This window comes from Procambarus clarkii, chromosome 12 (genome assembly GCF_040958095.1).
Source record: "Procambarus clarkii isolate CNS0578487 chromosome 12, FALCON_Pclarkii_2.0, whole genome shotgun sequence".
NCBI classification, from domain to species: Eukaryota; Metazoa; Arthropoda; class Malacostraca; order Decapoda; family Cambaridae; genus Procambarus; species Procambarus clarkii.
In genome coordinates, this window is record NC_091161.1 from 49,446,168 (window position 1) to 49,468,773 (window position 22,606).

Here is a 22,606-nt window from a genome sequence, read left to right on the forward strand (position 1 = left end):
TATTTGAAGCTGTTGTGTGTGACAAAAGCAAAAGTTGCTTCACCAAAGATGCAACAATATTTCATATTAATATTGCTTGGCCGGCAGTTGTTCTGTTGTATACTAAGAATTATTTTGACCCCATGTTAATTGTTAATGATTTAGAGATACCATCTCTCTTCCCCAGAAGAGAAGCTACATGTATTAGTCCATGGACTTTTTTTTTATATCCACATAACTTGGTCAAATAGGTCATCGACGGGTGTGGTTTCTTACACCCCCTTACTCACTCAACTGGAACTTGTTCCATCAGCTATGAGAGTTTGTTATTTGGCTGCCTCTCTTGCCATCTTGTGCAAGGGACTATAGTTAGCAATAGTATCTATGAGGAAAATACGCGAGTGTATAGTAATTTTAAGGTTTTATGATTGACTTGTGGAATCTATGAAAAATATAGATCAAGAAATGTGAATGTACTTAAAATAGTGAAATGGAGTGAGACATTGACAGTATGTGATGAATTTGTAAGCTGATAAATGGCTCGTGATTAAGTGGATGTAAGGACGCCAGACAGCTGAATGGACAGTGCTTCGGATTCGTAGTCCCAAGGTTCCGGGTTCGATCCCCAGTGGAGGCGGAAACAAATGGGCAGAGATTTTTTTCGCCCTGATGCATATGTTCACCTAGCAGTAAATAGGTACCTGGGAGTTAGACAGCTGCTATGGGCTGCTTCCTGGTGGGGTGTATAAAAAAATGAGGCCTGGTCGAGGACCGGGCTGCGGGGACGCTAAGCCCGGAAATCATCTCGAGATAAGCCTCAAGATAAGATACATGACAGTTTTTATAATCATAATATTAATTGGAGAGAGCCAAAACATATTGCTAAGTGCAGGGGTTTTGATGAACGCAATTTGATCAAGTCAGCCCAAATTAACCAATGTCCCAATATTTTTAATGTTAGCATTGACCTGTACAAACTAGACCTATATATATATATATATTATATATATATATATATTGTAGTTACAAATTGTAACTCCCTACTTAGCGAGGAAGGCAGGCTCGTGATTCGTCGATCTTCACCTGACCACAGTAAAGTGAGGCAACTACATAGGGTGGGGGGTGTTTGGGTTGGGGGAGGGTTGTGCGGTTGTGGGGAGTGGTCGGTGGTGGTTGGGGGAGGGGGTGGGTGGTGGTAGTTGTTGGGGGGGGGGGTTATATATGTTCTCTCGGAGCGCTTCACACCCACGCCTCCCCAACTCGCTCGAAAAAGTTACAGCCCCGCTCCTGTGGCAGGTAAGTCCACTACGGGCTCACCATAGCCCGTGCTACTTGGAACTTTGTTCCCAGTAGCTGAATCTATAACAACAACAACGCTTCACTCTTAGAATGTCAGCCCCACTCCCATCCTGGCGTTTTATACCGGGAAGAGACAGAAAGCTTTCTTTCTGGCGATCCAGAAAGAAAGCTTTCTTCCATCGGCACTGACCCGATGAAGGGGATGTCAGCTGAATGAACTGGGCTCTTTCTTCATACCGAATGCCAGTTAAACAGCGCCATGCTCCACCCAATCAAGGTTCGGTTCCAAGGAACCAACACCATGGCCGAGATTCTGGCCCTCTTGACGGCGATCTCTGATGTTGCTTCAATCGACGTCATCATGGAGGAAAAGGGACTCCAGATTCTGTCCAGCAGTGCTGTAACACTCCAAGGCCTGTTCAATCCCACAACAATAAAGGCATTAGAGCCAGAAAACCCGATCCTTCAACCTCCCCACCAATATGAGGCGGTAAGAAGCACATTCGTCTACCGACTGAGCACTCTTATCGCGGAAAGAACGATAGCCTATATCATCCACAGCATCAACCTTCAGAACCAGTCATTGACTGCTGTTTCAGCAAACCTCATCCAGCAGGATGGAAACCTGAGACCCACCCTCAAGTCTCCAGCAGAGGCCACTCTCGCGGCGGACAACGGCCTTAAATGTTTTGGCGTGGCCTGCACACCCCATCAGATCTCCAGGCAACGATACTGCCGCCTATGTCAATGCTTCAGGTGTTACCAATGCCCTCACTACGTCCAGAAATGCAACAGCCAGGTCAGAGATGCAGTATCTGTGCAGAAAACCAAGTAGTAGACATCCGTCAATCCCGTGGGGTTATTGAAATGTTCCCTGGGTGTCTGCTTGGGGGCAACGTCTGCTGTGGCTGTTAAATCCAACCCAAGAACGGCATCCCAACCACAGCGAGTGCAGATAAACGCTAAAACGGTTACATCCGTCAGTGGTCGAGACTACCTCTGAAGTCTCTTCCTCTACCTGCTTCCCACTACAGGAACTGTCAAGGTGAATTGCAACGCTGTCTCCTATATGAAGACGCCCCACACCATCCCATACGATTAGGAGAAGGTAACTTCCCACTTCTGAAATTACTCTAGATATGAAAAAAACCCAGACGCACTCAACCGAATAACAATGCCTATGTAAGACATGCTACCCAACTTCAGATTATTCTTAATGTTTTATAAATGACCCTTTAGACCACTTTACGTGCTGTGTGAGATCTCGTCATCAGTATGACCTAGATTTTGCTAGTGGAAGCTAATAGATCAGCCATACATTTCATGTTCTCTCCTGAACCCATGTATGACTGACCTTCCTATGAGGTGGGATATGTTGGATGAGCTGGTAGCTGTTTTTTTATCTACACTGTATAACATATCATACACAATAGGGTAGCAGCACATTACTGTAACAAGCATAGATATATACAGCAAAAACAAACATTATTCGAACTGAGTGAATTCAAACTGAATTTCAGTGATTCAGTGCTTAGCTCTTAAGAAAATCAGTGTTATTATTTTGAAAAAATTAATATTTTTTGTAGAAGCAGGTATTTTCTCTCCTGATTCCATGTATTACTAACCATCCTGTGAGACGGGAATATTAGATGAACTTATAGCTAGTTTTTATTTACTCTGTGTAATCCATCATATAGACTTGGGTAACAGCACATTGCTGTGTATACCTAAGCTTGTTAATAAAGGACAAAACAAGTATGCTGCCAAGGCATACAAACCCTGGTTGACGAAATTCAAAACAAAACTAGAAAAGGTATTTATATAAAAAAAAACTGGTTCTTGAGCTAAAGGGACTGAGTTATGAAGGAAGAGTTGGACCTCATTACATTAGAAGAAAAATCTGGTAGGTATAAGTAGGGTGTACAAGGTACAAAAGGTAATTGAAATAGATATAGAAACAACGGCTATATTAATGCCATAACTAAACTGGAAACATGTAATCAGTTCACAGTAATCACCTTATCGTGATACGTCAATGAACACATCCACACAACTGGATTTGTTACTTGATATATCACGATAATGTGATTTCTCTCTGCATTGAAAGAGGGGCGTCAGAGGTAGAACTACTGGACGACATAACCAGAGTGCATGGGGGCGAAATGTGTGAAACCCTAGTTTGGCTTCAGTGGAAACCTCGGGAATCCAAGTGGGAGTAGTTTTGCAATTTTGATTGACCAGATTGCAATTCTATTGACCATGTCGTGGAGCAGTCGACTAGAGCGTGCCGGGAACATCCAGCTCATGGGTTCGAACCTTCATCACGGCGCCTGTGGATTTGTGCATGGATCAGTAACAGATGTCTGGTTCTTTTCTGTCTGAAGTATCGTCATTGAGGGGAATTAACTAAAGGACGTTTTCAATCATAAATCAACACGGTTTCCATGCCTAAACAAGGAAAAACAGCCCGTCCTCCAAACATCTCGTCCTCGTCTAGGTTCTGTTGGCGATTATTTGTATTTATAGTATGTGGGTGAAGCATTTACAGCGTTGTGGTTCGAACAAAATTAGTCAGTAAAGAACTCGTTCTGGAAATGTTCGAGCGAAATCAGTTGCAAGTCGTGTAAACCGTTTTTCATTCATAAACAGGGGGTTTGGCAGGTGCATGGAATCACTTTTGGGTCTTTGTTTGGAGCTGCTGGATGTAAAGGACTTTGGCCGAGGACGGGATGGGAAAAAGAGTGGATCCACAGCATTAAACCACTAATCTAAATGTTGGGGCTAAAGAGCCGATTCTCAACCCCATAAGCCAGTTGAGTCGAGTACAATTAGACGAGTACTTCATCCAAAACTTAAAGCTTTGCCAGCAGATGCAACACATTCGTTCCTGCACGGTACAAGCCTCTGATAAACTGTCTGTCCTAGGAACATAATTCATGCAATTTAAATCTTGTATACAATACACTGAAGTCGTATCTTCATTAACCAAGTTCTGAGCCTTGAGCTGCATATTGAGAAGAGAATTTTAGTGAAGATTGTGTGGTGAATAACTTTGGGTTCTTCATTAATTCCATTTACAAGTTTCCGTTCCGAAGAATATGCAATGCTGCGTGTCAGAAGCATTCTCTATGGTTCTATGATTCATAGACAATGGTTCTTTAGATCCAGATTCCAGTCTGCATTTATCTGTTGTCTACAAAGATAAAAGGCAAACATTAACTGCATTCCTTCAACAGGAAGAACTGCTTATTACTAACCCAATCATCTCGTTACGTTTTGGGACATCGTATTTTCTATAATTCGTCTGTTAATATTGCTCCAAATGAATCACTTAGAAAATTAATGAAGAACCTTTTGTCCACGTTTCATGTTTTCAGAATATATTATTGCTTCGCTCATTTTTAACCTCAAAATATTTTAATATGGCACTACAAATATTTTTTTCTTAAATATTACATTCATTGTAAAGAGCATCATTACAGGCATCTTAACAACGAATGAGGTTATGACTCGCTCTGTTAAGGGCCCGGAGTCATGGTTATTTATTAAATGTTTTCAGAATTTTATTTAATTGCCATTTAGCCTTTATAACAATCATCTGGGAACACATGCCACCAGGGATTTGAAGGCCTGTTAATTCACCCCGGCCCCTTCATTCACCCCGGCCCCTTCATTCACCCCGGGCCCCTTCATTCACCCCGGGCCCCTTCATTCACCCCGGCCCCTTCATTCACCCCGGCCCCCTTCATTCACCCCGGCCCCCTTCATTCACCCCGGCCCCCTTCATTCACCCCGGCCTCCTTCATTCACCCCGGCCTCCTTCATTCACCCCGGCCTCCTTCATTCACCCCGGCCTCCTTCATTCACCCCGGCCTCCTTCATTCACCCCGGCCTCCTTCATTCACCCCGGCCTCCTTCATTCACCCCGGCCTCCTTCATTCACCCCGGCCTCCTTCATTCACCCCGGCCTCCTTCATTCACCCCGGCCCCTTCATTCACCCTGGCCCCTTCATTCACCCCGGGCCCTTCATTCACCCCGGCCACTTCATTCACCCCGGCCACTTCATTCACCCCGGCCACTTCATTCACCCCGGCCACTTCATTCACCCCGGGCTCCTTCATTCACCCCGGGCCCCTTCATTCACCCCGGCCACTTCATTCACCCCGGCCCTTTCATTCACCCCGGCCCCTTCATTCACCCCGGCCTCCTTCATTCACCCCGGCCCCTTCATTCACCCTGGCCCCTTCATTCACCCCGGCCCCTTCATTCACCCCGGGCCCTTCATTCACCCCGGGCCCTTCATTCACCCCGGCCACTTCATTCACCCCGGCCCCTTCATTCACCCCGGCCTCCTTCATTCACCCCGGCCCCTTCATTCACCCCGGGCCCTTCATTCACCCCGGGCCCCTTCATTCACCCCGGGCCCTTCATTCACCCCGGCCCCTTCATTCACCCCGGGCCCTTCATTCACCCCGGGCCCCTTCATTCACCCCGGGCCCCTTCATTCACCCCGGCCCCTTCATTCACCCCGGGCCCCTTCATTCACCCCGGGCCCCTTCATTCACCCCGGCCCCTTCATTCACCCCGGGCCCCTTCATTCACCCCGGCCCCTTCATTCACCCCGGCCACTTTGGAACCTGGTAGACAATGTGCGGTTTTTGGACAGTGTTCTATAGATTATTGATTTATTGTATTTTGACGGGGAGACATTTTAACTTATTAAACGAAACTCCTTACTGACCTTGATTGTAAAGAACAAATGTGACATAACCAAGCCGGCAAAGATGGATACCGTTCTGGTCTTTCTCTGCCCCCAGTGTTTGTCAGTAGTGTAAAGTACGACTAGAGCGACGCGCACCAGCTGCCAGCTGGCACTCCATGGAGTGCCATCCGACAGCTGGTGCGCGTCGCTCTAGTCGCGAGGGTTTTGGGGGAATTTCCCGGAAGTTTTGGCGTGTTTCGGACGCGTGTGAGCGTCCGGTGTTTGGGTATGTTGTCATGAAAGAGGGGAGGTCATGTTGATGAGTGCCAGGTGGTGCGCGTCGCTCCCGTCCTCAAGTTTTTTTCGGGGAATTTCCCGGAAGTTTGGCGCGTGGCGGGTGAGCAGGTGCGGCCCCCCACCCCGCGCGGGTCTACTCCTCGGGGATAGGGGAAAGATGTGAGTAGTGTGAGAGTAGGTGATAGAGTAAGAAAATAGAAGGAAGAGAGAGGAAGGAGTAAATGAATATGTATGTGTGTTTGCGTAGCCTTAATCCTGTCGGAGGTGTACTTGAGTGGCTGGTGAGCAGGTGCGGCCCCTCGCTCTAGACACAAAGGGAATTTCTGGGAAGACGTATGAAAATACAAGGATAAGAGTGTAATATGAGGAAGGAGATTGTCATAGACTTAATGATAATAGTTTGATGATCGTGAGTAGAGGATGTTTGGGGAGGGGGGAGGGAGAGGAGAACCCCCATACCTGCGAGGATGGCCTAGACATCCATTAGCTTCCTCCTACAGGAAGTCGTAAGTGCGAGAGGAGGGTATGAGAGAGCACTCTCCTGCGGAAGTGACCCATTTCGTCTTAAAGGGTTTTCAATGTTCATCCCACGGCGGGTCCCCTTACACTGTGGATTCTGGTAAGGAGGGGGCGAGGTACTTACTCCTGCCGACAGACAGACCCACACCTGTCACCCATCAATCAATCACTCCCACCCCTCATCCCCACTCGCTCCCATAGCATCAACCATTGTTCTGTGCAAAACCTTTTAGTAAGTGTAAGCTATATCGCAACGTGATCAACATGGTGAGAGCAATAACGAGGGAAAAGTAAACACATTATATAAATTTATTTCTTTATTAAACACTTAAGCGATTTACAACGATAATAATAATAATAATAATAAGACTTCTTCTTGGTGGTTTAGCTAGCAGTCAGTTGTAGAAAGACCTTCATTCAGTCCATCGAACCTTCCCAACACGCTAGTCAAGCAGTCAATCTGTAGAAAGTGGAAAAGGTTATAAGTTTTGTTGTTGTCAATGTTGTAAACATAAATACAGTCATTATTATGTTCATCATTCAATCCTACATAAAGTATTACTCACCGCAGCATCATCCTAACTAACTTCGTCACACAGCGTTTCACACTCAGCATCACTACCGTTTAAGCAGAATGTTTGCTTACACACAGGCATTTTCATCTGAGCGTAATTGAATTTCAACACTTTTTCATCATTCTTGCGAAAATGACCATATTTAAACGCTTCATCAAAGTGAAGCAGGGGGGCCTCTAAGCCTAGTCTGCAAAAATGATATGCAAAATAAACGGCGTAATTCCCACAGAAGTAACTATTCAAGGATTGAATCCTTTTCTTCATAATATATAGGGCATAGTCTTGGAAGTAGGACATAAACTCTTCGAAATATCTTGAATAAGATCCTATTGCAGGATTGGCATAGCTGTCTAGTATAACTATCTCGCTTCTACCTTCATCCTTATTTACATAGAATGTTATCCAATGGCCCATTTTATTACGAGAACCCGAGTCCAGAGTGTTCATTATGAACACCACAGGTCTTTTTTTATGTATTTTTATCCATATTTTCCGTACGTCATCAGCTAGGAAACATCCTAGATAGTCTACCCTATCACCTAAATTACTTCTGATAGCCTCATTTATTTCCAAACAATTCATATTAGTATTTTATCCTCGCGTATCGCAAATAACGCGACGATCCGCGTTAATGCTGATCACACCCGTTGTAGAGCCGTAAACTAGTATGACTTTATTTCTAGCTACTCCACGTTTAAATTCCAAAGCAATCCTCAGATTACCACTTTTTTCAATCGGGATGGTGTCATCGATATCCTCGGGTTGTAAATTAAAGGCCAGTATGGTTCCACCATTCACATAGGTGTCATAAGATAATATATTGTCTTTATCGAAGCCTAAGGCTTGTAATGCTGTGTAATACAACTTGGCGCAGTTATAAGGGAAGTCACACCCAATATTGACAATATTAGTGCTATTCTGCGATATTAATACTTTACTAAGCTCGCAGTTTTCCAAATAAAGCGGGTTGCGATTATATGCACCAGACACAGCCTCCATATCAAGGATGATCATATATAAATGTTCTGGTATAACAGTCCCCCACGGCTGGTCCATTGTTATAGAGCGTTGACCTGTGCCCAATATATACGTTTTGTATAAAGTTTTATTAAAAGTATACGTAATAGGAGAGTTGTTCTGCACCATGGCTTTATTAATGGCTACTAATCCTTCAGGGTAAGGCAATACCCGATCCACCCATAGACGTGTAGACTTGATATTATATTTAAAATTAGCGTGTTCATTATCGCTGAGTATAAGCCACTTATCAGGTTGAAGTTCGAGCCGCACCCTGATGTCCACATTATCCAAAACGTATTCACTAACGGATGTGACATCCAGCATTAGTTTAAAACACGTATTCACGCCACTCGTTTTCATATCAGTCATCCGTTGCTTCTCACTAGCCGAGGCATTAGTGAAATAACCAGCTTCAATTTTACCAGGATCAACTCGGTTAAAAAACTGTGCCAGTTTATCATAGCGGTTAGCCTTACACCCAGAAATTGTAGATAATAACTTTACGTATGACCAGAATGAGAATAATGAGCTGGTTTCAACTACTGTTTCATTTAAATACACAATAGCGGATTTGAATAGAGTTTGCGATAATCCATTCACCAACGATGCGTTTTTAGCATCTCCTAAAGGCGTTATTCCATCTTCTTCGGTTAGATCAATAGACAACTCCAAAGCTATAGATGATAAATCCACCAGTTGACCATTCACTCCCTTGATGATGAATTCCAGATAAGTGTCTGTAAACTTATTATTGACCCCAGAATTCACAGGTAATACATCCACCGTTTGTCTGCTGGCAATTGTTGATTCTACCAATCGAGGGGAAAATACTTTAGGAAAGGCTTCACTAACAGCAGCTGTATAATGTTCTAATGGCACCTGGAGGCCCAGAGCGTTATATCCGGCCATGTTCGCGCTTTAGACAACACCAGCCGAGTGAGAAGAAGTTATGACAACACATCATTATATTTCGCTTTAGTAAAACGTTTGATGTTTACTAATTTTTTTGTTTGTTTATTCTTTTTCTGCACTCTTCCGCCTATCATTTGCTTCCCCACTCCTTTCAATGTTTCAATTCCGCGTTTCTTAAGAGATTGTTTGAAAGTTTGTTTGTCATTATTAATATCGTCTAGTACGTTCTGCCCCAAGCTAAGCGCAGCCGGGGCCAGAGTCCTCATGATAAAGGGCGCTGCTCGACGCGCTATTCCGCTTAAAAAGGAAAATATTCCTCCTCCTCGCGTATAACGTCTACTGCTGTTGAAAATCCGTATATCATCAGTCCCTCCACCTCTAGGAGGGGTTAACAGAATGTATAATTCCTCAACAGAGGGGGGAATAAAGTGGACACGCATTTCTCCGCTTGTTTCAGACGAATGAGGAGTGTCGGGAAAGCATTGGTGTTATATACCTCCTGCAACGGGGCGTACATGCAAGACAGCTATGGTGCACCCACGTTCATCAAAATGTATTGGGTTACCATCTTGATCCCTAATAGTGATGCTGACGCTGTCTATCATGTTAGTGTTAAGACGCACATATAGTTTTTTATTGTTGCTGTTATCACTTCCATTTAGGGAGATTACATCCAAAATATTTACAGACTGGTTTCCATATCTAGTAGAAGAGATTCTATCGCAATAAACACACAGAATATCATCTCCTCCTCTAGGCATTGGCGGGAATAGACATGTGTTAACTACACTCGAGGCATACTGACGTTTTGCGAATATGTCATATTCTATTTCTGGAACTACGCCCAACACTTTCCCAAAAGCGGTTCCAAATGATAATGTGACTCTACTGATGTTTTTATGCCCCGTTGCAGAGCTAATATTCTCATCACTAATCACAGTAGTGAACTTGTTTCGATTGGAGGAAGAATCATATTTAATAAAATGCGTTCCATATTTAGCTGAAAATTGTTTTAATGACTTTCCTAAAAAACTCAGTTTAGCATTACTTGAAAATATGGCCTCTATTTCTGTATTAATCGTGGTATTAATTTCTTTTATAGTTCCGGCTAAAACATCAGATGATAATAAATGCTTTGAATGCATGTATTTCCCCTCGCTCACTTTCTCATACGTAACCCCTACACGTATATATGCCTCGGGATTATCACGCTTAATAACGTAATGTGAAGTGGGGAGGAGTAATTTTTGTAGGCACATTTCATAACTCCTCCTGGGATCTAATTCTAGCTGGTTAAACAATCGATTTTGGAAAGATGCGGGGATGTTATTGGGGAATAAATGCGTATCTGATACGCTGGTGGCGTATATCACGTGAGTGTCCATCGCTCTGTCTCCTTAGACCGCTTTTTGTCTAGTAAAGCCAGCTACACATTACACGCTCATTTATATACACTCACCTGCTAATATACAATCCAGGAAGCTTTCCTTTTACTGTGAGGATCAATCTTGACAGTCGCCTTTCTCTTAACAGACGGAGGTTCATACACTTGACTGCTTGCCGTAGTATTACGGAATAAATCTCGCGATGTAGATGTTAGTGTGAAAAACAGTTGAGCAATGGGGAGTTTATCCGGTAGAAAAACTGATTTAAGCACAGTCATTTTATGTATAATGTCATTAATTATATGTATGCCAGATACTGGAGCCAATACATTTCCATTCAGATCCCAACGAACGATTCCAGTAGCATCATAATGGTTTAGCAAGGATCTCGCATATTCGTGATCTCTCACTTTCAACTTCAAATCTATTAAATGTTTTATGGAAGGGTTGGTATGCAACTGAGGAGGAGGTGGTTTGACAGTAAGATGACGAGCAACCGCTTTCACAGTGGGGTAGGCAGGGCTGTGTGCAGCTTTCCGGTTGTCCACTATTTTACGCGGTACGAGATAAAAGGCTTTCATTTTACTTACTGAACAACCGTGTAATTAAACTAGCCGCAATCGGTAAAATAATGGATAAAATACTGCCTCCTCGTTTGCTGGTTAATATCCGTTTCTTAGTTGTCACAGAAGGTTTCTTACAGGCTAGTGACCGAATAAGCAATTTATATTTTTTCAACTTTTTAACGACCTTGTCCGGCACGGGCAATTTTTTTTTTTAAAAAGTTATTAAAAATTTCTGATAAACAATTTATATGTGGTTTCTTCAATTTTTCAATCAACTGTTTTCTCGAGGAATACTGAAGTTTTGATAATAGTTGGATCAATTCCTTGTATTTATAAACTAAGGGCTTCTTCATTATAAATGTAATATCTCAGCAGCATCAATCCATTGATCGAATGATCGATCATAACCTGCGTACCTAACTTTATACTGAAGCTTGCCAGAGACTCTGCGTTGTCCCAATACCTTCTCAATATTAAAGGTTTGAGGCAAATGTGTTGGTGTTAATTCTTGTTTATAGAAGCCACCATCAATTTCTTCCCCATTCAGATCTTTTAGAAAGTATAAAGGGATGGGTTGTCTCCGATCAATACGTGTAACTGTAAAGATCTCTCGGGTGTTCTGCTGCTTAAACCCTTTCTTAAACTTGGAAATGCGATCAGATAGCGTGATGCGTACTGTATCACCAACACTCAATCGAGGAATGACAGCTCTCTTTGATTTGCTCGGGCTTTTATACATTAAATCAAATTGTTTGGCGTGTTCGCTGGGCGAGGATAGAGCGTGCACCTCCGCAGGTGTCTTCCCCTTCAATCCTCTGTGCGGGGTTAAATTATATGTTTTCACAATATCTGGTAGAGCCTGCATGTATTTTAAAGTGTTGCGCGCCGTCATAAACTTGTAAAGTTTACCTTTTAAAGTACGTATGAACCGCTCAGCGATTGAAGCTTTAGTCTCCTGAGAAAATACACTATATAACCGTACTTTCCTTGCTGCCAGCATTTTTTTCATAGTGGCGTTATAAAATTCTCCACCTCGATCAGAATTAATTTTGCGCACTCCCTGAGAATGAGGTGAATCTAGAATTAAAGCTAGAGCATTAGTGGTGCTTTTCCCATCCTTAGCGCGTAAGGGTACTACTTGGGCGTACCTGGAGAAAATATCTACGCATACGAGTAAATATTTCACTCCATTATGTTTGTCCAATAAACTCATCTCGGCCAAGTCTATAGCTTGAAATAGTCGCGGTTTAGGGCTTAACACCCGACGCCGAGGGAATTTATGTGGTTGTAAATAATGCAACGTATAGGAGTCAGAGCTTTTCAGATAGTCCTTTACATCGGCTAGAGTTATACTAGAGTTAATTAATTTGGCGGCCTTATACAATCTCTGTACCCCTCCAAGCCCTCCGCTAGATGAGGGATCGTTATATACTCGTTCCAGTACATCTTTCTTGCTCACCATTGGTAAACTATCTCATAGGGCGGTTCGTGAACAATATTACCGCGTAATGTTATCGTAGATGGAGTGTTCGAGCCCAGATCTACTAGCAAATAGCCGTAGGGTTTACTAATAACTTGCTTATATAACTCTACAAATTTCTTTGAATCCACTTTCCCAAATATTTGTCGTCCGAGTGTTTCAATTTGTGACAGGTCTCGTGATTTAACCAATATGAAATGAGAAGCATTTAAACTAATATTCCTCGAATATTTACCAGGAAAAAATATATTTTGAGTAATCAATATGACGGAAACCGTGAAATGTCGGCCCCTAGTAAACATGTCTGATACGATTTTTGAATTCGCAGACTCTGTAAAAAGGTCATCGTAGATTACTAAGATATGCGAGTCATTATCTACTCGCTCTTCCACAGGATCAATAATGGTTGAATGCTCGATCAGCTTCCCTTTAATTTGTGGATCTGATCGTAATTCAGAGTAACCTCCTCCGCATATGATTATTGAGGAGAACTTGTGTTGATACTTCCTTACAAGTTTACTGCACAAGTAGGATTTTCCACTGTTTGAATAACCAGCAATAATAACACGAGATGGTTCTCTGAAAATATCTAGATGTTCCGCATGGATTATATCATAGGAAGTATCCATGATTAATGCTTCGTTAAGACTGCTAAAAACTAAGGAACTGAGGTGGTATTTATACAAACATAGTCATTTACAGGTGTTTATTCACATATTTTATGTACAGCAACATCATTTTTAAAACTAAACATAGTTCTTACAGTTCACAAACAATAATATTAAACAGCATAGTTCTTACAGTTCACAAACAATAATATTAAACAGCTTATTTTAAAACTAATCATAGTTCTTACAGATCACAAACAATAATATTAAACATCCTATTCATTTAGTATACAAAGTTCTAGTCATATTGGCATCCATCTTAATACTACCTAACAATTGTACAACATAAAATCTAGCGAGGGTTGAATAGTTTCTGAGCTGTAGCATCGCGTTTGCTCCAGGGATTGAATATTGGGTAGAGTCTCTGTGCTTGCTCTACTTCCTCCTCCTCCATAAACACTTCTTCTTCCATCTCCTCCTCCTCTCCCACTTCTACATCCATCGCATCATCATCATCATTGTTATTGGGAATATCAGGATGACCATACGCTAGGGACTGTGTGGGGCTTAAAATGTAGCGTTTATCGTCAAATGCTGACAATCCTCTGCAGGTACTGCGACATGTACAAATCTTTCCTTGCACGTTGCGTATAGATCTCGACACATAGCTGATTGAAGTGTTTGTTTCAAGAGTGTGTTGAAACGAGTCATGTGAGAGTTTCTCTTGTAGATGGTATGGTACGCCCTTACACTTACAAGTGTGCTCCCCATCATGAGTGGTGAACGAATATGTTTTAGGTCTGAGAGCAATTAACTGGTTAATAATCTTAGAGCCTATTTCAGACTTGAGCAATCCTAGTTCACCTTCTCGCGCTTTAGAGTAGGATGGATGTGTGTCATTAAAATTACTAAAATCCATACAGTCGAAGAGAGGAGACTTATTCAACTCTTCAAACACATCCTGACAGTCAAGTTTAATGATGAAAGAGTCTGTGTCTGTATATAACAGACTCGCTTTATCCCCATACGCAGGTTTGACAACATCATACCAGAACTCATAGAGTCGCCTCTTAGCAATTTGAAGTATATGGTAACCCAGATACGTAGGAGTGTTGACTAGGAGAGACTTCTGCTTGATAGTACATATCACACGATCCTTACTTAACAAAAGACTCCGCTTGAAGAATGGGTTTCGAGCATGTTTCAGGAAATGACTACGATCTGTGACCAAATAGTGTTTGTTCCCATATTTAGATACATCTGTGAGACTCTTTCCATATATAGAGTTTGATACGAGTTTGAAAGCCTTTTTTTTTATCGCGCATTTGGTACTGGCTCGTTCACGAACATTGGTTTCAATGAAGTCTTTAAGGTAACTCTCCTGCTCGAATTCGTAGATGTCGTGAACTTTAGCTACTTCTAATCCAATGCGCATGAGCAACTGTAACAAGTCCAGACTAACGAGGTAATCTTTCTGAGGAAGGTGAGAAGCAATTAATTTAGTGTTGTTTTTAGGCAGTCCACGACTTTCTTCTGTAAGAATATTCTTACTGTAGGGTGAAATGTGATCCTCAGTAATGCATGTATGTGAAAGAACTAGGGGCAGTTCATCTGTATACCTAGCGACCTCCGGTCGGACCTGCAGTGTATCACACAACACCCAATATCCCTTGGACCCGTCACATGGGATATTCTCCAAACCTTGCTCCAGCAGTACGTCACGCTCATCATGTGTCAGTTTCCGGATCCCACCCCGAGGGAGTAGTTCAGTCATACACGCCCCGTAAAGACTATTAAAGTCTAAGTAGATGATGTAGCTACTATCTTCCCCTAGATCTAAGCCTGTGTGCCTCTTCTCCACATTCGTGTACTGTCTCGTCACACTGGTGAACCCACCTCGGAGATTCCGACGAAGTAAATCATATAACATTGGGTCTGACACAACATCAAGTTGAACTTTCGATTTAAGCAAGAACGCATCCCAAGCAAATGAGGGTAAAGAAATGTAGTGTGAAATGTCTAATTTGTAGAGAGCAAGCATGGTGTCTCGCCAGACTGTGAACACATCAGCTAGCAATCCTGTGTCCACTTTGAGGTAAAGGAGCAGATACTCCCCTATGTTGCGACATTTAGCCAAATCAAAAATTTCTAAGGCTTGTTTATAATCTGTTTCTGACAACTCTTCGTCTTTTAGTGTATTGTAAAACTTATCGCGAGAAGGAAGGTGTGGTTCATCTAACACAGACATAGAGGATAAATAATCATAGCAGAATGATTGTTTACCCTTCAACAGTTTTGGGATGGCCGCTTTATTTACCCCTTTTAACATAGCCAAAGTGAATGTGGTAGGTTTCCCACTATCAATATGATCCTTGGCTATTCTTCCTAGCGAGCCGTTGAGAAGGGCTAAACTATCCAAAAATCTTAAGTTGTTCACATCAACTTTCATAAATTTAAATCCATCCTTGGCTAATATATCTATTTCACTTCCTGGTCTATCTCTCATCTCGTTTAGGATTACTCCTAAATCATAGGAAGCGTTGTGTGAAAATGTGTATAGGAACTTGTATGAATTTACACACTGCAAATTACATCTATCACAGTAAGCTGCTTGATAATTGTGGAATCTTACTGTGTGGTCGTGATGACGGACTTTGATTACATCTTCCCCGTTAAAAGGTACATCACAGAGTTCACAGGCTGTTTTTGTCTCAAATATCGCCTGCTGTTGCTGGGACATGTGAAGTTCATAGGATACTATCCCCTTCTTGATTCTATCCCATGACGCTTCTAGCGTGGTTACAAAGTGATTGGCCGCATCTTTACCCAAATAAGTATCTTTCTCAACAATATTCTTCTGTCTGTCAATGATAATGTACGCATACGCCACTGCGTTGTGACGTGTTTCTATCATTCCCTTAGGGTTCGAGCGGTCTAACATGCACTCAAAGTCATAAAAGCACATGTGACTAGGACCATAACCCCGTCCATAGTTACGAAAAGTAATCTTCTCTGGTGGGTAGAATTTGAGAGTCTGATGTACTTTGCATGTACTTTCATGACTCTGCATGCTATCTGCTGGGAGAGATATCAAACAACAATGACAGAAGCTGTGTTGCCTTGGGATGTGCTCTGGATTGCTGCTCATATTACGTACATATTGGTTAAAATTCTTAATTAATACTAAGTGTTGAGCTTCCAACATCAGCAATGGTATGACATCTGTATATCCGCCTCTTCCCTTCCTAGCTAGTGTAATGTAGTGTCGTTGTTGTCGTCTAGCATTTTCATCTCTTTCTAGCGAATAGATGAATATACTGACTTTATTCATTTTCTCTACCTTGAGAATATCCTCAAACGTCACTGCAGAATTGACATCAGCTGGCCATTTCATGTGTCTGAGACACCAACTAGCATTCACAGATCTAGCGCGGATATTACCTAGTCGCATTCCCTTAGCTAAACATTTATAAGCAGCAACACACTGCATAAGGCAAATATCAGCCTCTCCCTCTGGATTGAAAACCAATTTTTTTCCACGCACGCCTTCAGGATAGTCTACATGCGAACCTAATCTTATCGGATGTTCTATCTGTCCACAGTTAATGTAAAACCCGGTGAGTCGCTCAACCAAGACATTGGACCCTTCCTTCGCTTCCAGATACTGGGATATTTTCTCTGTCAATTCATCAGCCCAAAAATCAATAAGAGTTTCTACTTCCTCTAGAGTAATTCTTTGCCCCTCACCTCGTATGGGAAAGCCGTCGTTATTTATAGGATCCAATAGATTATCCTCCCTGTCTTGTTGTACATTTAAATTCCGCACAATTAGAGTGACGTCTGGGTAAATTAGGAGGAATGGGTGTCGTGGAGAGAAGAGGGCGCGTATCTCATTAATGAAAAAATCCCTATATGTTCGCAGATAGAGTCCTGGGGAGGTGTTAACATGTTCTGGTATGGAGAATGAAAGCCGGACATAACTGCCGTTATAGTTATCAATTCGATCCAGTAGCTGAGGTTGAATTTCTAGGACAGGTGGAGGAGAGGGGGAAAGAGGTGGAGGGGGTGAAGGGATGGGGCTGGGAGGGGTGGGGGGTGGTGATAACCCTCCCCCTCCGAGATGAATGGGTGAGACCGCTGGGTCAGCTATTACGCCAGACGGTGCTAACAAGTCAGAATTGACAGACGCTTGCGGGTCAAGGTCACGGTCTGCCGAGCTGTCGTCTGAGTCACTGTCTGAGATGAAAATGGTACGATTCTCACCACTGCTGCTGCTGCTGTTGCTGTCATAGCTGTCGCTGATTGATTGGGGTATGGGGCTGGGGGAGGAATTGGGGGTTGAGTGAGCGGGTGAACGAGTCCTCCTCCCCTCCCTGTGAGAGCCGGAAGTGGTCACTGCCCGCCCTGCTGTGTCACTCTCACTGCCACTGCTGCTGCAGCTGTCGCTGGATGCCAAATCTATGCACAGCGGTGTGTCGTCTGTAAAAAAAAAAAAGAAAACATATTATCTCTAGAATGAATGAAGCATATATATATATATATATATATATATTATGAGGCTAGGGAACAGACAAGTGTGGATTAATATGTTTAGGAAATAGACTGAAATCAGACAGTAATAATAACTTACTTATGTCCTGGTGAAGGGGTTGAGCAGGTGAGTGTGTATGAATTCGTAACATCGTGTTAACAGGGGTCGATACGGTCTCGTAGCCTCCCATCTGGCGGCGTGGCTGACCTTGATGAAGGGGCTGTGACTCCTGCCGAGTGAGATGTGCTCTCCTTAGCTCAGTGTGTGAGGAATGGGGTATAGGCTCGATGACGTCGATCTGTTCCCTCCGTCGATTGAGGTATGGATTATAACCTGAAATGGAATAAATGATATTCAGCATGGGTGAATGGGGAAAAAATATGTTTATTATTATGCATGTGTGTTCGCCTGCAACGGGATGAAATACAGATACGAGAAGTGTATTTTATATGCTACCTACGTTTATGTGAAGTTTCATTCCGACGATGACCACCTCGCGGGGCGGGTGAGCAATAAGGACACTTCACGGTTTTGTAAACTGAAATTGGAAAGAACATATTTAACTGTGTGGAATGTAATAGCTCGAATTAGAAAATATTCTCACACTATAGTAGTTTACACGCGATATTTCACCTGTGGATGCCATAAAATGAACTGTGGAATATTAAATATGAATAACACTCACGGTTATCACAGAAAATCTGCTGACATCGCTTGCATTTGATGTCGTAATGTCCTAGGGGCGGTTTTTCACAGCTAGCGCATTGCAGTCGACACACTTGATTCGGTGATGGAATATAAAACACTCCGCATTTCATGCAGGCTGTAGAGCTTCGCCTTTCCATGACATGGAGCTGTATGACGCGTGTGTAGCGGATGAAGTCTCGCAGGGAACTGGCGGGGCGTTTGTGTGTGAGGGGAGTGAAACGACCTGGGTCAAATGAGAAGTGATTGATGGGTGACAGGTGTGGGTCTGTCTGTCGGCAGGAGTAAGTACCTCGCCCCCTCCTTACCAGAATCCACAGTGTAAGGGGACCCGCCGTGGGATGAACATTGAAAACCCTTTAAGACGAAATGGGTCACTTCCGCAGGAGAGTGCTCTCTCATACCCTCCTCTCGCACTTACGACTTCCTGTAGGAGGAAGCTAATGGATGTCTAGGCCATCCTCGCAGGTATGGGGGTTCTCCTCTCCCTCCCCCCTCCCCAAACATCCTCTACTCACGATCATCAAACTATTATCATTAAGTCTACGACAATCTCCTTCCTCATATTACACTCTTATCCTTGTATTTTCATACGTCTTCCCAGAAATTCCCTTTGTGTCTAGAGCGAGGGGCCGCACCTGCTCACCAGCCACTCAAGTACACCTCCGACAGGATTAAGGCTACGCAAACACACATACATATTCATTTACTCCTTCCTCTCTCTTCCTTCTATTTTCTTACTCTATCACCTACTCTCACACTACTCACATCTTTCCCCTATCCCCGAGGAGTAGACCCGCGCGGGGTGGGGGGCCGCACCTGCTCACCCGCCACGCGCCAAACTTCCGGGAAATTCCCCGAAAAAAACTTGAGGACGGGAGCGACGCGCACCACCTGGCACTCATCAACATGACCTCCCCTCTTTCATGACAACATACCCAAACACCGGACGCTCACACGCGTCCGAAACACGCCAAAACTTCCGGGAAATTCCCCCAAAACCCTCGCGACTAGAGCGACGCGCACCAGCTGTCGGATGGCACTCCATGGAGTGCCAGCTGGCAGCTGGTGCGCGTCGCTCTAGTCGTACTTTACACTACTTTTGTCCTGTTTTACTCCAGACTTCCAGCTTCTTGTAGCTTTCAGTTGATGAGTGTTCACCACACAGTTTGCACACCACTCAATAAAGATATTTCAAACAATCGCCTGTGCTGGGCAGGCCCATGAAGCAAGCAAACTGTACTACCTGATACACCACAGACTATGAAAAGTCGGCCTATTCCATCCCCGCCACCATCACAATCCCATGAACATAGGCCCCATCCCCAGCCTTCAAAGGTTCATAAATCTTACACGGGAGCATGAGGTCAACGCCAGAGGGAAGCAGATCCCGGGCTCTGCTCAATGTGTACCTCACCTGCTGGGCATCAGAGGCATGTTAGACCAGATACTAGACGCAGCGGTGGTCGACAACCCTCCCATCCCTCGCTAGTTTAGATATGAATTATTAGACACCTTAGTTTAGGTATGTTACTGCAAGATGACAGTTTTGTTACTACACCAAAAACGGTTATGTTACTAAAGGAGGATTGTTTGTTACGGTGTGAAGTCTTAACAGACATGCTCAGTAACACAGTAACGGTATGACAGTCAATGATATTGTAGATACGTTTTGACAGTGTGGTTAATGCCTTTAGTGAAGTTATTACAAAACAGTAGGATTACCTGTTTCTCTTTGTATGTACTGTTCTCTTAAGATTGTTTAACAATGTTACAAAGTTATTCTAGCATAGTATGTTATATAAACTATTAGTTTTATGTGCATGAAGTTATATACTAAAAGTTACAAAATAGAAACATTGACGATTTTGTTATACAGGTTAAGTTAGGCTACGAGTATATTTAGCATAAAGACGAGTGCTTAGCGAGTTTTTCTCGCTAAGCGTTCGTCTTGATGCTTAAATGATGGATAGTAATCCTAATTATTTACGATCACCGTTCCCTGGTTTATTCCCAATTTTTATATGATTTACTAGTTTCCATGTTACTTGGATTTTTTTTTGTTCCAAACTCTACTATTTACAAGTCCAGTTGAGCACCATTTCCCACGTTTATTCTAGTAACATAAAATCTCCGACATGCAAACATTACCGGGCACAGAAGCCTTAGACATTTATGCCAGGATGAGCCTTTCTTCAATTATATCTGTATTATCTATCTACAACTTTTAGGCATCCATTATTTTGATCATTGACAAATAATAAATACAGATAATTCTAAATAGATTGGATTGTTATAGACGTGTTTGCGCGCCTGCACGTTAGTTGCTATGAGGGAACTTTTGTCCTGGGTTTGATACAACGCATCAGTGTTAGGGGAAGAGATTACACGATGGTGTCATGTGTATTTTGAAAGTTGTGTCTTACGATGTTGCCTTGTAGAGAATAGTTTGAGGACTCCGTATTGTATGTTGAAGGAGTAGTGAAGAGTTTTATGGGGTCATGTAAGTTGTCTTCCGGTTCATTTAGTACATAGGCGGCTTGTCATTTGGTGAGCTGGCACCACTGACCCTAGGTCAGGTCGCCAGCGAGGCCACCTCTCCCAAGTTTACCCCTAAGGTAATATTTCCATGTATAAGTGTACCACTTGCTTTATATTGAGAGAGTATTGTATATCTGGGACTTGTGCCAAGCTATTCACTAAGCAAGGAAATAAGTAGTAGTTCGTTTCAAAGTGATGGAAGAATCAGAAGGATGTGATAATGAGTTCAGAGTATTGGCACTTGTTGGTTTGGCACCATTGCAACGAGTCGCCCTCAGCTCAGGTCAAGATGTTCTCTCAGTCAGCTGTAGATTGCCACATGCTCCCTTGTTTATTAATTCATTAATTTAGAGAATTTCATGTTACTATCAGTAATTTTATTCAATAACTACTTTGTTCATTTGCCTAAGTAATTAACTATTATTTAAGTGTAAAGATTAAATCCCTTTAATTGGCCAAGTGCAGATGATTTAACTTTGTTAAGGAACTGTGTCAACTAGTTGGCAACCAGCTAAGGTCGGCCTGCTTGGGAGAAGAACGAATTTGGGTAGTGTGGTTTTGGCTGCCAGAGCAGGAAGGTGGGACCACTACCCCAAGGAGGCCAGGGCAGGAAGGTGGGACCACTACCCCAAGGAGGCCAGGGGCAGGAAGGTGGGACCACTACCCCAAGGAGGCCAGGGGCAGGAAGGTGGGACCACTACCCCAAGGAGGCCAGGGCAGGAAGGTGGGACCACTACCCCAAGGAGGCCAGGGGCAGGAAGGTGGGACCACTACCCCAAGGAGGCCAGGGGCAGGAAGGTGGGACCACTACCCCAAGGAGGCCAGGGGCAGGAAGGTGGGACCACTACCCCAAGGAGGCCAGGGGCAGGAAGGTCGGACCACTACCCCAAGGAGGCCAGGGGCAGGAAGGTGGGACCACTACCCCAAGGAGGCCAGGGGCAGGAAGGTGGGACCACTACCACAAGGAGGCCAGGGGCAGGAAGGTGGGACCACTACCCCAAGGAGGCCAGGGGCAGGAAGGTGGGACCACTACCCCAAGGAGGCCAGGGGCAGGAAGGTGGGACCACTACCCCAAGGAGGCCAGGGGCAGGAAGGTGGGACCACTACCCCAAGGAGGCCAGGGCAGGAAGGTGGGACCACTACCCCAAGGAGGCCAGAACATCGGCTGGGAGTTTTTACATATTTTAAGGTAAAGTCTTGTATCGAGTTATTAAAAAATGATTTTAATAAACTGTACTAAGTGCCTCAAGCCAGGAATCATTAAGCTAGGGATATGTGGTATGGCTAGCTGGGGTATAACCAAGGGCTACATATGCTTCAAGGAGGAAGATTTCAACAAACGAGTTATGGAAACGTTGGAAAGGAAATTAAAGGTAAAGGACATTGATGCAGAATTGCGAATTGTTGAAGGAGAGGAAGAGGAAGTGCAGATAAAGAAGATGAAGGAAGCTCGATCCAGAGCTTCTCTTGAGGTTATCTTGAGATG

General features: G+C 43.4%; 1 protein-coding gene across 2 annotated transcripts; it reads right to left on the reverse strand.

The window, feature by feature from the left end:
* Positions 1 to 13,426: 13,426 nt before the first annotated feature.
* LOC138363934 (uncharacterized) lies at positions 13,427 to 21,865 on the reverse strand. 2 transcript variants are annotated; one of them, XM_069323391.1, is made up of 4 exons: positions 18,560 to 21,865; positions 18,335 to 18,412; positions 18,082 to 18,207; positions 13,427 to 17,822 (listed from the first exon to the last, which is right to left on the reverse strand). In XM_069323391.1, exons 1-4 carry the CDS (start codon positions 18,717 to 18,719, stop codon positions 13,696 to 13,698), a joined length of 4,491 nt encoding a protein of 1,496 aa, XP_069179492.1. In that variant the 5' UTR covers positions 18,720 to 21,865; the 3' UTR covers positions 13,427 to 13,695. The 2 variants fall into 2 exon arrangements, with proteins under 2 accessions (XP_069179492.1, XP_069179491.1); XM_069323390.1 differs by having other exon boundaries at positions 17,974 to 18,207.
* Positions 21,866 to 22,606: the final 741 nt, after the last annotated feature.